Source organism: Aspergillus alliaceus, assembly GCF_009176365.1.
Source record: "Aspergillus alliaceus strain CBS 536.65 unplaced genomic scaffold BDW43scaffold_12, whole genome shotgun sequence".
In the NCBI taxonomy this organism is placed as follows: domain Eukaryota; kingdom Fungi; phylum Ascomycota; class Eurotiomycetes; order Eurotiales; family Aspergillaceae; genus Aspergillus; species Aspergillus alliaceus.
The window spans coordinates 628,301-642,157 of NW_022474695.1; the positions used below are offsets into that span (position 1 = coordinate 628,301).

At 47.5% G+C, this 13,857-nt stretch overlaps 9 protein-coding genes across 9 annotated transcripts; 3 read left to right on the forward strand and 6 right to left on the reverse strand.

The window, feature by feature from the left end:
• Positions 1-1,480: 1,480 nt before the first annotated feature.
• BDW43DRAFT_309381 (uncharacterized protein) lies at positions 1,481-1,828 on the reverse strand (the record flags this gene model as incomplete). Its single annotated transcript, XM_032046693.1, has 1 exon — positions 1,481-1,828. The coding sequence occupies one exon, from the start codon at positions 1,826-1,828 to the stop codon at positions 1,481-1,483; it is 348 nt and encodes a 115-aa protein (XP_031902354.1).
• Positions 1,829-2,384: 556 nt separating this feature from the next.
• On the forward strand, positions 2,385-3,367 carry BDW43DRAFT_309382 (uncharacterized protein; the record flags this gene model as incomplete). Its single annotated transcript, XM_032046694.1, has 3 exons — positions 2,385-2,439; positions 2,485-2,907; positions 2,958-3,367. The coding sequence occupies 3 exons, from the start codon at positions 2,385-2,387 to the stop codon at positions 3,365-3,367; spliced, it is 888 nt and encodes a 295-aa protein (XP_031902355.1).
• A 2,302-nt stretch (positions 3,368-5,669) lies between these two features.
• On the reverse strand, positions 5,670-6,569 carry BDW43DRAFT_270523 (uncharacterized protein). Its single transcript, XM_032041342.1, has 2 exons — positions 6,229-6,569; positions 5,670-6,163 (listed from the first exon to the last, which is right to left on the reverse strand). The coding sequence occupies exons 1-2, from the start codon at positions 6,527-6,529 to the stop codon at positions 5,898-5,900; spliced, it is 567 nt and encodes a 188-aa protein (XP_031902356.1). The 5' UTR covers positions 6,530-6,569; the 3' UTR covers positions 5,670-5,897.
• Positions 6,570-7,986: 1,417 nt separating this feature from the next.
• BDW43DRAFT_35153 (uncharacterized protein) lies at positions 7,987-8,701 on the reverse strand. The gene is made up of 2 exons (XM_032049948.1): positions 8,354-8,701; positions 7,987-8,287 (listed from the first exon to the last, which is right to left on the reverse strand). The coding sequence occupies exons 1-2, from the start codon at positions 8,622-8,624 to the stop codon at positions 8,181-8,183; spliced, it is 378 nt and encodes a 125-aa protein (XP_031902357.1). The 5' UTR covers positions 8,625-8,701; the 3' UTR covers positions 7,987-8,180.
• Positions 8,702-9,695: 994 nt separating this feature from the next.
• BDW43DRAFT_270528 (uncharacterized protein) lies at positions 9,696-9,911 on the reverse strand. The gene has a single exon (XM_032041343.1). The coding sequence runs from the start codon at positions 9,894-9,896 to the stop codon at positions 9,729-9,731; it is 168 nt and encodes a 55-aa protein (XP_031902358.1). The 5' UTR covers positions 9,897-9,911; the 3' UTR covers positions 9,696-9,728.
• Positions 9,696-10,725, reverse strand: BDW43DRAFT_35163 (med21 domain-containing protein). The gene is made up of 2 exons (XM_032049949.1): positions 10,595-10,725; positions 9,696-10,519 (listed from the first exon to the last, which is right to left on the reverse strand). Exons 1-2 carry the CDS (start codon positions 10,634-10,636, stop codon positions 9,947-9,949), a joined length of 615 nt encoding a protein of 204 aa, XP_031902359.1. The 5' UTR covers positions 10,637-10,725; the 3' UTR covers positions 9,696-9,946.
• A 92-nt stretch (positions 10,726-10,817) lies between these two features.
• BDW43DRAFT_318374 (uncharacterized protein) lies at positions 10,818-11,853 on the forward strand (the record flags this gene model as incomplete). The annotated part of the gene is made up of 1 exon (XM_032048693.1): positions 10,818-11,853. The coding sequence occupies exon 1, from the start codon at positions 10,879-10,881 to the stop codon at positions 11,851-11,853; it is 975 nt and encodes a 324-aa protein (XP_031902360.1). The 5' UTR covers positions 10,818-10,878.
• Positions 11,854-11,857: 4 nt separating this feature from the next.
• On the reverse strand, positions 11,858-12,909 carry BDW43DRAFT_270530 (kinetochore Spc24 family protein). Its single transcript, XM_032041344.1, has 3 exons — positions 12,708-12,909; positions 12,260-12,657; positions 11,858-12,209 (listed from the first exon to the last, which is right to left on the reverse strand). The coding sequence occupies exons 1-3, from the start codon at positions 12,732-12,734 to the stop codon at positions 12,032-12,034; spliced, it is 603 nt and encodes a 200-aa protein (XP_031902361.1). The 5' UTR covers positions 12,735-12,909; the 3' UTR covers positions 11,858-12,031.
• Positions 12,910-13,030: 121 nt separating this feature from the next.
• Positions 13,031-13,692, forward strand: BDW43DRAFT_309388 (mitochondrial fission 1 protein; the record flags this gene model as incomplete). The annotated part of the gene is made up of 4 exons (XM_032046695.1): positions 13,031-13,049; positions 13,121-13,139; positions 13,196-13,289; positions 13,363-13,692. The coding sequence occupies 4 exons, from the start codon at positions 13,031-13,033 to the stop codon at positions 13,690-13,692; spliced, it is 462 nt and encodes a 153-aa protein (XP_031902362.1).
• Between the last annotated feature and the right edge of the window lie 165 nt (positions 13,693-13,857).

The following is a 13,857-nucleotide window of genomic DNA, read 5'->3' on the forward strand; positions in this document are numbered from 1 at the left end:
ACGATACTCAAAAGAGATGAAAAGGTCTATAAGTCTACAACCGTGATTAAAGAAGAATATATTGATGGAGCTGGTGTAGCTCACGTGTATGGGATTGATTGTCTTAAGGTCTAAGTCTATCATACAGAGATTCCTTGGTGTTGTGGTCAGGTCACGTGGTTGCTGCCTTAGGCTCCAATAGGCTCTGACATATATCAAATAGCGGAGATCTGTCTGTATCAGGCCTTCAGGCCTTGAATAATTCTTACTAGTTATTGAGATTTGAAACCCCTCAGATGCTACTTTTACATCAGCTCTTGACTTGATACTACCACGAATGAGATAATCCGGCACCAAGGGCTTGAAGGCCCATGTTCTAGGAGTAACAGCCATAGCAAGAGCATATATTTGAATTATTGCCGCTTTCAGTACCAATAGCTCGGAAATTGTAGAACTCAAAGATCAGAATCCTCTTTCTCCCGTACAAGCTAACTAGCCCATGATCGAAGGATTATTCTGGGGCATAGATTGGTGTAACTAGGGAGATGGGCTATATTGGGTTCATAAGTGGGTCGGGCGAGTAGAACGAGCCAGGTAGAAATGGTTTTCTCACTGGAGTCTAGAATAGGGCCTATCGACTTGGGGTAAAAACTCTTGATTCTGGTGGACTAGTGGTAGTACCAGAGGCTACATTGATAGTAAGCTCAGTGACACAATGCCCCTTCGAGCAAGCCTTTGGACAGAATTGTTACTGGTAATTATGCTTTGGATCCTGTCTTTGGGTGAGGTAACACATTCTGTGGTCCCACACGGGGAAACTCTTGACCAGGCTATTGTTTGCCTCTCACAGACCGGTTGAACCCAAGACACTTTAGCATAGAAGGGCATATAACAACCTATACTTGAACGGGGTTCTCATGTTGAACTGTGAGACCAGCCCAAGTCGTTGCTAGAATTTGGAGGAAACTTGTACTGCCGGTGGCAGACACGCAGGGTTTGGTAGCGATAGTAGAAGCACTTGAGGTAGATGGATGGACAAAGCTAAGCGACATTGTGAAGGAGTGGAAATTGAACAGTTTCGGTGCATTTGGGTCTCTAGAAACCTAAGGATATAATAAATAATATGGCAGTGTCAGACAATATCAATTGCTCTTGTCTCTTGATCTTCCTGGACGTTCAAAGCATTTTCAAAGAACTTCCAGACAGCTACAACAAAGTATTTCTGTAACGCAAAGCTCCAATGCCTTAGAGAATAGTGCAGAGTCTAAGTAAAGGAGTTGCATATCCAACTACCGTGTATTATGAGCGCTTGCGTGGGTTTCGAATCCCTTCGGCAATAATTTCACGCAATATTTAACACATCAGTCCCGTGTCTGGGACTTACCCCAATTGGTGCTGAGGAACTACCAGGTTGCCTCAATATAGTTATCACTATTATCTGTACTAGGTAGAGCACCGTTATCAAGTGGGAAGGCCACATTCGCAGCGCCCTCGGTGACTTCTAGCTGGCGTTGGCTGACATCTCCCAATAGATGGAATTTAAGATCATTTGAAGCTTATGAGTTTCGAGAATCGCACTTAGGTCTTCAACGAAGGCCGTCCCAAGCTCCGGGGAGGACTTGGTGGCGGGCGAGCGATCAAAGTAGTACTCGTAAGGAACCAGACGGCCATTCACAACAATCCAAGAGAAGGGCTTGATCGAACCGCCATATTTCCCGATCCGCCCAGGGATGATACTTATGTCCTGCAAGCCTCCGGGCGTTGAAGGGCCGTTAGTTTCAACCAAGATCTCATGTTCTTTGAGGTTGAAATGTCGATGAAGAAGCGTGAGTCCAAAGCTTTGGGTCATTTGGTGTCGGGTAAAGAGCTCCTTCAGCGAAGCTTTGAGGACAGCCGGGCCATCCTCTTTCAGGAATTGAGTATTCGCATAGTCCAGATTGGGGAGTTTGTTGAGGCATCGACAGTGCACGGAAGCTTGAGCTCCATTTGAGGCAATATGAAGCTGAGTGGGATCGAGCAAATTAATGATTCAATGGCTTGGGAGAGGATCAGAGTTAGAAGGAAATTGTAAGCGTGACCTTGTCTTATATTGCCTGCCCGGTCTTGTAGGTCAGAGAATTAATCTGCTCACAGACAAGCAAATAATAGAAGTTCCGGCTGTACAGTTGTTCTATTAAACATGCCGCCTTTTTTATCTCAAGTCGTCAGCTTGTATCCCCTTGAAGTAAGATGGGTTGGCCACCGGCGATAGGCTACGTCCTCCCTTGGGGGATTGAAGAGATTGTACTACGTTCCAGGGCCTAGATGACTGCTCAGTACCCAATACCCAATTTTCAGGAATAAGACATCTACTTCTCGTCCGTCCAACAAACATGCCTTAGTACTTCGTAACACGTTCGATCATCATGGCCCTTAGTTCTGAGGAACTCACACAGCGCATGAGAAATCTTGTCTTTGAAGGTAAGCTCGGCCCAAGTGAAGGGAGAGCAAATTCTTATGACATAGTCTGCAAGGATTCTCTGTCAATTCTTTTCATCGCCGCACTCATCTCGCTCACTGAGAATAGTGGCCCGTTGCCTAGATACTTGATCTGTTTTTCTAAGCAGGACGGAGCTTTGTTGTCTCCTACATTCTTTTCCCTAGGCAAGGACGAAATGGCTAGAATTCTTCAAGAGGCTGGCGGTGGTATTCTTGCCGAGTATGACAGACTTAGCGATGGAGCATTTGGCACAACATACAGAGCGAACGCATACGTGGGGGATGAAAATGAGATGTATAAACATGCCGTTCAACTTAGGTACCACGCCGATGTCAACAGCATGTACTACCTTATTGATACATTAGCAAATGAACCCAGAACATCTCACAGAACCTCAGAGTTCCAAATGAGCACTCCTGCAAATCGGTTCTGGGTGTTCAGGTTTCTCAGTCTGTACTGGGCAACATGGGATCTGTCATCTTCTCTAATCTCTCATGAGAGGGAAAGCCGAGCATTATCAAACAAATGGTTCGAGCGATCGCTGCTCTCTGGGAGTTACCTGCCCCGGGTGCAGGGAAGCTGATGGGAGAGGCGATCGTCTCACATCATAATGCAATTTCAGTTGGCCCCGAGTGGCGATATGGTCTAGGCGGCCCATTCCCTTCGGTAACATCATACCTCCAGACATGGATCAAGTACCGTGTCAAAATGCTTCAAGAGCAGCAGGGTGTTGATGAGTATAAGGAGATATATCTCAGCCGGGTACTTCAATTTGTTGAATCGTTGCTCAATCATATCCATGTGGAGGTCGGAACTGTCAAGCTTTCCTTGGTGCATACTGACCTAGGTCTGTATAACATGATATTCTCTGACTCGACAATATCGATCTTGAGGACCGTGATCAATTAGGAGTTCGTTGACTACGCTCCGACGCTCATTTCGACCCTAACAATCATAGAGCCAGCCTTTGAGTCGGCTGGGTCTGGTAACTGGACAATAGTAGTTGATGACCTCAGGGCCGCGTTCTGGAATGTAATCCGCAGTGAAGCATCACGTAGCATCCAAAAGTTCCCAGACTTTCCTTGGCCTCCACTCTTTCAGGTTTTATCTGAAGGCAGATGCTCTTCCTGATCGAGATGTTGACTTGATTGCGAAGAAGAAATATTGGGTGAAGAATGCTAATGTTGTGGAAATGTTCCTTAGAAAATGGGGAAAGTCGCAAGTTTGTGTCTGATGTTTGTTAGTTGTTCTAGTTTTGTCTATGTAGCTGGGGATCAGAATAATCTTAATGATGACTGTCTAACCAGAGCAATCCACACAGACATACATGCGTTTATTTTGTGGTAATGACTCGAATAACTCCCTTTATTAGGGTTCACTGGTGAAGTACTAGTTTTGTCTAAAAAACCCTTGTTAAGGGTATGAACCTTACAAGAGATTGGGAGATATCACAAGAAATGAAGGAAACTCTCTTCATCCCGTAGCATCAGCTAGCTCACATATGTCAAAGAAAGTATGGCCCAATGATCTCTCCCATTTAATATGTTCTCGATTTAGGAGATGTAATAGAAGAGGATCTCCCCAGAAATCGCGGGATTCGCATTCAATGGGATGATAAATCCTGGACTTGCTTTCGGTTTGAGAGGGATCTAGAATTTTGGGTAGTAGCTAGCCGACCCCCAATCTAAGGTTGCTTTGACGGAGAATCCTCTAGAAGAATAATATTTGTCGGGCAGAGATCTGCGAAGTAAAAGTGGAATTTATCACCGATAGAAGGAATGGGTCGATTTGATATTGTCTTTCAAAATACTGTTCAGTTGCAGTTCAAGAGAGTGGTCCTAACCTCAAAGGCCGCCAGCTTGGATGCAACGCGTCACTATTCACAGTGGAGAATGGCTCAAGGACTCCATTGCCTGTAACTGACTGAAGGTTCTCAGATGTTTCTTGGGAAAGATCGTGGCAATACTGTGCAACAGTAGTAGCGACCTGGGCCTTTTGTGGGGAAGTTAGAGACGGCCAGGCCTCCAGTGTTTGCCCTTCAATCCGCCTTAAAATAAGCTAGCTCCTCTCCAGTTCTCATCTACCCATGAAAACATAACCTCTGGAGCGTGGATGTGTGGGAACTTGGCCGCAACAAAAGTTAGATTCCTGCCCTCCATTTCCATGCCTTGGACCCATGTTTTGACCTTGCAAGTCGTATTGGAGCCAATTGCCCCGAGCACAGATGACATGCCGCGATGGTGTATTAGTCTTTCTGCAGCCTGTCCCTTGTAGGCCATGTCCCCGTCGGTCGCCTCCAGGAGACAGTACTGTCCACCTTCCTCTTTTCAGGTGGTAACCAGAGACTCAGGTGTAGTTCCGTTTGTGACCTTTCTGCATAGGAACCTTGAATCCATCTGATATGTGTCCGGGTCTAGCTTCAGGGCTGACTTTTCGATTGGGGGGAAAGGAGGCTTGCTAGATCACGTATCAACTTAGCATTATTAGGTCTCCCAGATTTGAACCATACTGACCCAAAAACCATATTTTGCACGCAGATGGTAACTCCTATGTAGGCAATTAGAACAAGTGAGCAATAAATTGAGACAGTCCAGGGAAGTAATGGGGGGACTGAGCAGGTAAACCAAGCAAGATAGACATATAAATACCCTTCACTCTCTAGTCTCTTCCTGCTGATGGCCCCACGTTGCCACATTTTCCATTTTAACTTCTTGTTTGGAGACTCCTAGGCTGTAATGCAAACTCGATATCTCCGTAGAATACTGTCACTGCTGTTGTGTCACTTTGTGATGCGACAATTTTCGGAAGACCAATTTAGTGTGCAGTTGTCATACAAACCTGAAGTATGTCTTTACCAGTTCAAGTAGCTTCATTCGTCGATTTGTCTCAGTGTCTGAGGTGTAGCTGACATGTTGTGCCGGTGGAGGGAAAGGAAGATTCATAGGAAACATTATTAACCCGCATCATCTCACAGCTTCACTAAGTTAGAGAAATTCGTTGGTGGTAGCTTTGGTTTATGGACAAACCCTAATTTCCCTGCTGGATTGCTTACTCTTTTTTTTACGTGCGATTCTAACTCTCAAAGATAAATGTATGGCCTGTCTGTCTGGGTGATTTTATTGATGCGAAGGTACCCTGTCATTGTTCATCTCTTTACGTCTATTGAACTTTTGAAATCCACAAAGGCTCACTGAGCGTTTGTGTCAGCATGGGTGCCTTGAAATGTAGAATTTACTTATGTATTCTCTAGCACAAAGCTCAAATATGGACAGTATATATTGAGAATGAATGATACGCCATGACTAACAAGAAAAGGAGGCTTCAACACTCTAGGTGTGTGATATATTACATCCGATCCAAGGAAACTCAGGCTTGGCCAGCCCCATCAATACAATGATCTATACTTCGAGCAAAACCTCTCGGAGTATCCCACCGCTCCTCAAAGGAAAAAGGGAAGCTTAAACCGCCGAGTCGCAGCCGAAGTCGAAGTTGTAGGAGTCGCACTAGCGGACGAGGCGCTTCGCGACGCTGTCGCTGACTTGGTAGCAGACGCCGTGCCATTCGACCAAGGGGTAGGGGTCAACAGGCTACTGGAAGAGCCCGTAGCGCTACCACTGGCAGACGAGGTAGAAGTCGAATCAGACTCGGTCACCTCCTCTGCAGTGGCGCTAATTTGCTGAACAGACCACGCATCCTCGGCACCACCTACCAGAGGTAATCCATTAGCATCCATCCCAGTCGGATAACCCTGCTTGCGCGATGATACTTACAGTAAGCCTCGGGCCATCCGGAACACCTGGCGTTGCATTTGTCGTCCGATTCGAGGTACTTCTTATCCGGCTCAGAATTACCGCACCAGCATTCCGAGTGATCGTGCAGGGCCATGTACTTTGCTCCCTGCTTTGTACACTCCCGGGTGCAATATCCTGGGCTTTGGTACTCGAATTTACTTTGGATTTTGAAGCTGCCCGAGTCGCTGTAGCAGGCCTGCTGGATATTTGGGGTTTGGGCGGAGACGAGTAGGGCCATGAGGACAGCCAGGTAGGCGGATGAGATCGAGAGGAGCTTCATTTCTGATGACAGTTGATATGACAGTAGACATAGAGTGACGATGTACAGTAGTAGTATGGAGATGAATAACTGAGAGCAGATGAAAGAAAATGTTAGTGGAGCCCGCCCCCAAATTCGCCAACATCACTAAAATACTATTCGAGAAACCCATCGTATAGAGATCTTCCTCAGGCTCCAGTCCACAGCCTAGGCCCCTAGCCACGGGGACTAGTTGCTTAGTTGCGCCAATGAACCCAATCGAATAGCTAACAATAACCCTATGTTACATCCCTCCTGTGCATGTACTGGTTCTCTTCTTGCTAACTAGTCAACCCGTCTTTGCTCGATTTCTTCTCTTTGCCCCTGTCCCTAGCTATTTTCTTTACTGCCCCGTAGGAGGATATACTCATATATAAGAATAGTATAAGATAGGATCGGTTTCTATATAGCCCACTGGGTGGGTCATGGCAGATATTTTTCCGTAGCGAATACTCTATAGCCACCCACGTCAACTCGCCCGTTAGCATATGTAGGGCAGCGCCTCCGTGTTTCACATGGAGTGGGGTCTACCAATATAAATAAAAACAGTATAATATTCGGGGCCCCGTATATTATTCCCGACGTAATGGAAAGTATCTGTTATGAAGAACAGTCGACACATCAAGCAGAGCAACTCGGGGTAGAACATAACTGTATCCACCATGTAGCCATGAGTTTGTGTACACCTTTTCTGGCTCTCCAACAAGACCCAAGGTCACTACCATCTATATTCTCGGGCTCGAGATCCCTGCAATTACAGTGTAGCACCGCCCAATGTCAATCCTCTTCATAAATGGCGAGATCAGGGCGCTACAACCCTCCCTCATGAAACATTGAATGAGATTATTTGCCGCCTAGCTGCTCTCGGCCGCTTGCGGGACTGTATCAATGAGTAGAGTGTTGAGCACGCTAAATGAGGTGGCACTATTTTTTTTTTAGCTCAGAGAGGACCACAAACGCCAGGATTCCACCGAGATTGTAAACTTCTTGTAGTATCTATCCGTGTACAATAAGGACGATTGGAATGAGGTAAAAACCTGGTCATATGAGCCCTAGCCTTGGATTCTAGATGAGGGGATCTCCGAGCTCCGTGCGGCGAGTCTCCGGGATACGGAATGCATGCCAGTCCAATCCGGAGGTCGCCCAGGTTGGACGTTGAAGAGAGTTAAGAAGGTAAAGCCAGCGTGACAGCTGTTCCCAATGAGGGCGCTGATCCCAGTCCCGGAAGCAAGGATTGCAGAACATTTAACCTGATGCAAAGAGTATCAAATCATTCGCCCTCAGAGTCCGGCCGGTCTCCGTCCGGTCTGAAAGAGATATTCCTAATGTGAAGGGACAAGCATAGATTAACCTAACCTAGCCATGCTTTATGAGCAAGAAATAACTAAGGAAAGAAAGGGGAAAAGTACGAGGGTGCACATGGGTGAAGCAAGGAGAAAAGGAAATTTGAGCGTGGCAGCATCGTTCATCGTACTCGAGACCATAACAAAGTAAAAATGGCGATACAGATATTACCAACACCCATCGCTACCATCCAGTCTTTGCCTGTGGGTTTTTGATAAGCATAACTTACTTGACTTGCGCCAAGAATTAGCTGTGGGAGAGCCACTATCCAAGAAGATTAGCAGAGTGACTATACTATATAAGTTGATGATGAGTATCTCTTACAGCTCGTAAAACCGCCCAAGTTTGATACAATAAGAGACCAGAAAACGTATGCACTCGACCCGTAGATCATCCCTATCGTAAAAAGAAATCAGTCTCTTACTGGCTATATTATACAAGTTTGATCGAAAAGCAACTTACAGCTGTGGATGATCCCAGTATATGACCTCTCCCAGACTTCATCTCGATCTTCACGGACACTTTGGAAAAGACATAGCCCTACATCAACTCCAAATATCTCTTGGAAGTATTTCAACGTTGTATCGTGAAGTTCAGAGCCCCGCCCTACTCGCCACAAGCGGGCAGCTTCTTCTGCAAAGTGCTGATCTGTTTTATGCTTGGATGTGAGAGTCTGTACGATATAACTCCGAACTTCTTTGGGGCATGCGGATCGATCAGGAACTCGGGACATTTTGAACAAGAAAGAAGAGTCTGTCAAAAGAATGTTTGTTCAGAGAGGCTAAGAAATTACAAGGAACTTAATAGTTGGCACAGCCCCATCTATAAAGGGCATACTTCGGAGTAACCCGCAAGGCAAAGCTTTATTCACAAGCACTAATAAGCACTAACCCTCGAGCGCGCGTTTCCCTTAAAACACTGATCCACAAATAAAACTGGTCCTGTCATCAATCAAAATGCCTAAGAGACAATTCAATACTGCCCAGGCCTACCACGGTCATGATTTCCTTATCTTCTAAAAGTGTGAAAATCTGACTTAAGTCACCTCTGATCATTCTAGTTGCATTCACTGAATACTCAGTGAACTATGCTCGTGGCACCACAGGTACTTATCAAATGAATTAATATGGTGGCAATTTGAGAACGGAAAGTGAAAGAATAAAATCAAACTGTTTATGCGCAAGGCTATAGAATGCAGCAAGCAGTACAACAAGCAACGGTCTTATTCTCGGCACAGTTTCCTCATAACCTGTTCCGCTTGCCTATTGCGTAGACTGAAGCAAAAACCATGGATTTGACAAGTCTATGTGTAAGGAAGTCAAGCACAACACTACGTTAATTATCTGTGAGGTTGAATATCAGTCTTTCAGTGTGAGCAAAGCCAATGAAGGTCTTCTGACTGCTCAACCCAACCATAACCCCTTTCACCCTGAGCTTCGGGCCCGATTTCGGGTGCCAAGTAATTTAGACATCTCTCGTCTATATAGGCGTTCTTCTCATCCGCTCAAGTTGCTACGTTAGCTTATCTCGCAGTCTCGCGATAGCGGGTTGTGAGATTGTCTTGATCTTGGTTTAGTTGGTCAACGCGGTTGAGTTATCTTAGCTTTGCTGCGTCGCTCTTGTGGGTCCATGGTTTCTAACAGTTGTCTGTAAGCGTATCAACCATCGACATTCATACCTTCACAGGGTTAATGTAAGGGACCTGTGAGTATTGCTATATGTTTGCCCCCTGGTTTGAAAAAGGTTTGCATCACGTATGGCGGCGGTCCTTTTTCTCGTTAGGAAAAACGACAGAGGAGCTTAGATCTCATCGTAATTGCAATGCATGAGCACTTGATTATTGTATAGGAGCAAGAATAACAGATATCTGGGGATATTCACTGATAATAGTACCCCAAAGTTTTATATACAATATTAGAGACCACAGAAAGCAGTCCCATAAATCCATCAAAACAAGCCAGGGAATAAATAAACCATTTATCTTAATGAGAGATATCTCCCTCATAAGCACACCCAGATCAGAAACAATAGGCAAATAACCAGACAAGAAATCAATCACCTCCTAGATGCCACAAACCCCCGATCCCCATAGATTCCCACCTCAACAGCCCCCAAAACATTGTCCAGCTTCTTCCTCAACTTCCTCAACTCGCGCACCCTTTGTTCCCTCTCCTCCTCCGCGCCCCTCAACTCCTTCTCCAGTTCCTTGATCCGTTTCTCTTGCTCTGCCTCCGACGAGTCAATCCCCGGAAGCACCGAAATCAAATACTCAATTTGCTGCTCCTTGATCACCAAATCCCTCGCCAACTCACGCTGCCGACTCGCAAACGTCCGCGGCGAATCCGGCGCGGGAGGTAGAGTCGGATCTACCGCTGTTCCTCCTGTAGCTCCCGGTGTAGCCTGTCCTGTTTCGCCTTGTGCCTGCTGGCCTGGGATCTGGGCTGCTTGTTGTTGCGGGGATGCTTGGGAGCCGGCGGGCGCACCGGCGGGGGCGGGCGGCGCGGTTGAGTTTCTGGTGATTTTGGCGAGAGCGGGTGCGGCGGTGGGGTTGTTCGAGGCTGGGATTGCGGGTGAGTTGTCGTGGTATGTTATGAGGTAGCCTATTGTGGCGTAGAATTGGGTCGCGAGCTGGGAGTTGGCGTGGTTAGTTGGCGCATCGAATCAATGAGGTTGGATTGTGGTTTGAGGGGGGGGGGGACTTACTTGGTCGAGACAGGTTTGGAGTTGAGTTAGGATGTCCGCCATAGTGGATATAGTATTTGCTTGTACTGGGTGAGCGGTAGAAAGGTGGTGTGGAAGGGAGTTGAAGTGGTGGTTATCTGGACCAAGAAGCCCTGAGGTTGATCGGTGATAAATTAGATCTCCGGCGATAAGATTTAATTTCTTTCCATAAAATCAAACTCCAACTTCGACTCGAATTCCAATCCGCACCAACAGTATTTTAATCCTTAACTTCGCACGCATGGATAGTCCCCTGGGAAGCTGATATGAAGCTCCACCGTCCCCTTTTTGCCTTCTTCCGATTTAATTCCACCCCCATCGCCAATCGCCCATGCCATCGCCAGCTTCATTTCTTCACGCGCCGTCTCTTCAAGCTCCCCTCTCCGCCGCCACACCCATCACCGCACCACCATGACCTCCCCACTTTCCTCGCATATGCGGACCGGACATCTCTCTCTCCCACAACTACATCCTACATAGGCACACACTACGAATATATAGTCCAACAAACTCTCCGTTCCTCCGCCTTCACATTGCACCGCGTCGGCGGCCGCGACGACGCAGGAATCGACCTAGTGGGAACCTGGCACCTACCACATCGCGAACACCCCCTCCGCGTGATCGTACAATGTAAATCCCTCAAAACCAAGCTCAGTCCGAACCTAGTCCGCGAGCTAGAAGGGACATTCCACAAATCGCCGGTGGGGTGGCGGACTGGCGATGAAGTAGGCGTACTGGTTAGTCCGCGGGAAGCGACGAAGGGGGTTCGGGATGCGCTGGCTAGGAGTGCGTACCCACTTGTTTGGATGATGATTGAGCGGGATGGAGCGATGCGCCAGGCTTTATGGAATGCAAAAGCCGAACAGCTCGGGTTGGTGGGCTTGGGTGTTGAAGTGAAGTATTCGGCTTGTGGGGAGGCGGACTCGTCGGTTACGAAGAGGGTTGCTCTTACCTGGGATAGGGAGGAGCTTCCTGATATGGAGCAAGTAGAGAGTCAGATGAGCGGGGTGGAAGATAAGTGGTTGAGGGCATGGGGTAATGTCTTCAATGAGGTAGAGAAGAATAAGTCGGAGCTCCTGGATGCTGTTCAGGAGCTTTTCCCGGAGGAGAAACCTTTATTGCTTGGGACGGGGCCCTGTAGTGCCTTGTCTGAGGCGGATAGGGCAAGGGTCATACAGTCTTTGAGTAGGCAGGAATCCGCCCAACAGGAGAGGCCGGAAACAGATCACGCATCTACATGAACTACGAACGCGGGTTGTAACTGCAGCGGTGAGGAATCGCTGAAGGTAAATATGTATGTATTTGTATAGAGTGTACATTGTTTTCAATAGAACCCAGGGTATATCCTGGCGATGCAAAACAAGATCATAGCATCGCCCCCAAACACCAGCGCCGTGCCATAACAAAACCGTTCTCTAGCTAACCTTGCAAGGTCGACCAGAAGTAGTTGGAATAGAAGAACCGAGAGAACTTGGGATCAATGTTAACAACATGCACGTCTCCTTTCCGACTGTTACGGATGATAGCTTTGTTGAAATTGCCCGCGTCGTCGGCTTCGATATCCACGCCGAGGGAGCGGTAAATTTTGAGACGGAGGCTATCTCAGTCAGTAGTGCGCAAGCAATATAGAAGATCAGGGGTACCCACATTGTCGCGTCATCAAGCTCCCTCTCCCGTCTTGTGCTTTCATCCCCTTCCAAACCCTGAGCCTCCAAATCAGCCAACCGCTCCTTCAACATCTCCAGCTCGCTCTCCAGCCTTTCGCTCTCGATCTCGAGCTCTGTGGCCGCTTTCGCGATGCGGAACTTCTTTGTGTCCAGTTCAACCATATCTGCCGCGTGTTTGCCCGAGTCATGCGCCGATACGGCTTCTTCATGCTGGGCGTTTAGGGAATGGAGGAGTCGGGAGAGCTTTCGTAGCGCGGATTCGGCATCTCGCACGCGCAGTTCGCGTGATTGCTGAAGAGTAGCCAGTGAATCATTGATGCGAGTGACGGCTTGTTTGTCGGGTTGGATATTGAAATTCCCAATGGTATGGTGGATGAGCTGCGACACATCAGTTTTTTGGGGTACTATTACGTTTGGAAAATACATACAGTGCCGGGATTTTCGTCGAGCAACATTTTGAGTAATTTCCGATGGCTTTGTCGACAACGAAGTCTTGGGAGTTGACCTTGCTTGAATGATGCGTGGGGTAGTGATTGGACGAGTGTTGATACTCCACGTTGGGGGAGCAACTGATTGGATTAGCCTCCGCACGCGCCACTCGCACCGCCACTCGTGACGGAAGGTCAAAGATCCATGCGCTTGGGTTTGGAAGCCTATCGTCTTGGATTCTGGCGGAAATTTGCTTGAGATATACCTGGCCTTAGCTTCTTCGGTTTATTTTCATTCAGTGTGAATCTATTTGCTCGAAGACATGGGTTCTAACCTGCCATGTGCGTTATTGACTATACCCGTCCTTGTTGTTTTGGTTATTGAAGCACAATACTGACTGTTTCTTCTGCAGATGCCGCCGACGCTGAAAGGTTGGTGATCAACCGCTGCCTCGCTTCTTTCATTTGTCTAAACTAACATACTACAGCCCGCTCAAGCAAGCAGAGCTCCAGGTCTTGCGGTCGCAGTACGAAAAGGAAGGTGATTATGTTGGAATTCAGACCAAGTTCAACTACGCCTGGGTATGTCTTGTCTGGCACTTTAACTCCTGTCCTCTCTATATCTGCGTCGGCTGATCCGGGGTCTTTATTCTAGGGTTTGATCAAATCCAACGCCCGTACGGATCAACAGGAAGGAGTCCGCCTGTTATCAGAGATCTTCCGCGCCGCCCCAGAGCGTCGACGGGAATGCCTCTACTATCTCGCCCTCGGGAACTACAAACTTGGGAACTATGGCGAAGCCCGACGATACAACGATCTCCTGCTCGACAAGGAGCCCGCCAACCTCCAAGCAGCCAGCCTCGGAACCTTGATCGATGAAAAAGTGTCCAAGGAAGGATTGATGGGAATTGCGATCGTGGGTGGACTGGCTCTCGCTGCAGGTGTGGTGGGAGGAATCGTGTTCCGGGGAGCATCGAGACGATAGTAGTCACTTGTTGGAGGGCATTGTTGCCCCTGTGAAGTCAGGAATCTACGCTATGTATATATGGTAGCCTTTGTTGTTGCTCTTTGGTTCATGGGATGTTTCGCATGCGATGGCGTTCTGTTGTCCATGATCATGCTGGCTTTTGTGATTGTTATATGACCTGTG

Coding starts and splice junctions, on each gene's coding strand:
- BDW43DRAFT_270523 (XM_032041342.1), bottom strand. CDS start 6,529: ATGAAGCTCCTCTCGATCTCATCCGCCTACCTGGCTGTCCTCATGGCC. Junction 6,164..6,228: donor CGGATGGCCCGAGGCTTACT/GTAAGTATCATC, acceptor TACCTCTGGTAG/GTGGTGCCGAGGATGCGTGG.
- BDW43DRAFT_35153 (XM_032049948.1), bottom strand. CDS start 8,624: ATGTCCCGAGTTCCTGATCGATCCGCATGCCCCAAAGAAGTTCGGAGT. Junction 8,288..8,353: donor TACTGGGATCATCCACAGCT/GTAAGTTGCTTT, acceptor TTTTTACGATAG/GGATGATCTACGGGTCGAGT.
- BDW43DRAFT_270528 (XM_032041343.1), bottom strand. CDS start 9,896: ATGAGGGAGATATCTCTCATTAAGATAAATGGTTTATTTATTCCCTGG.
- BDW43DRAFT_35163 (XM_032049949.1), bottom strand. CDS start 10,636: ATGGCGGACATCCTAACTCAACTCCAAACCTGTCTCGACCAA. Junction 10,520..10,594: donor TCCAAACCTGTCTCGACCAA/GTAAGTCCCCCC, acceptor GCCAACTCCCAG/CTCGCGACCCAATTCTACGC.
- BDW43DRAFT_270530 (XM_032041344.1), bottom strand. CDS start 12,734: ATGTTGCTCGACGAAAATCCCGGCACT. Junction 12,658..12,707: donor TCGACGAAAATCCCGGCACT/GTATGTATTTTC, acceptor GATGTGTCGCAG/CTCATCCACCATACCATTGG. Junction 12,210..12,259: donor GAGCTTGATGACGCGACAAT/GTGGGTACCCCT, acceptor TGACTGAGATAG/CCTCCGTCTCAAAATTTACC.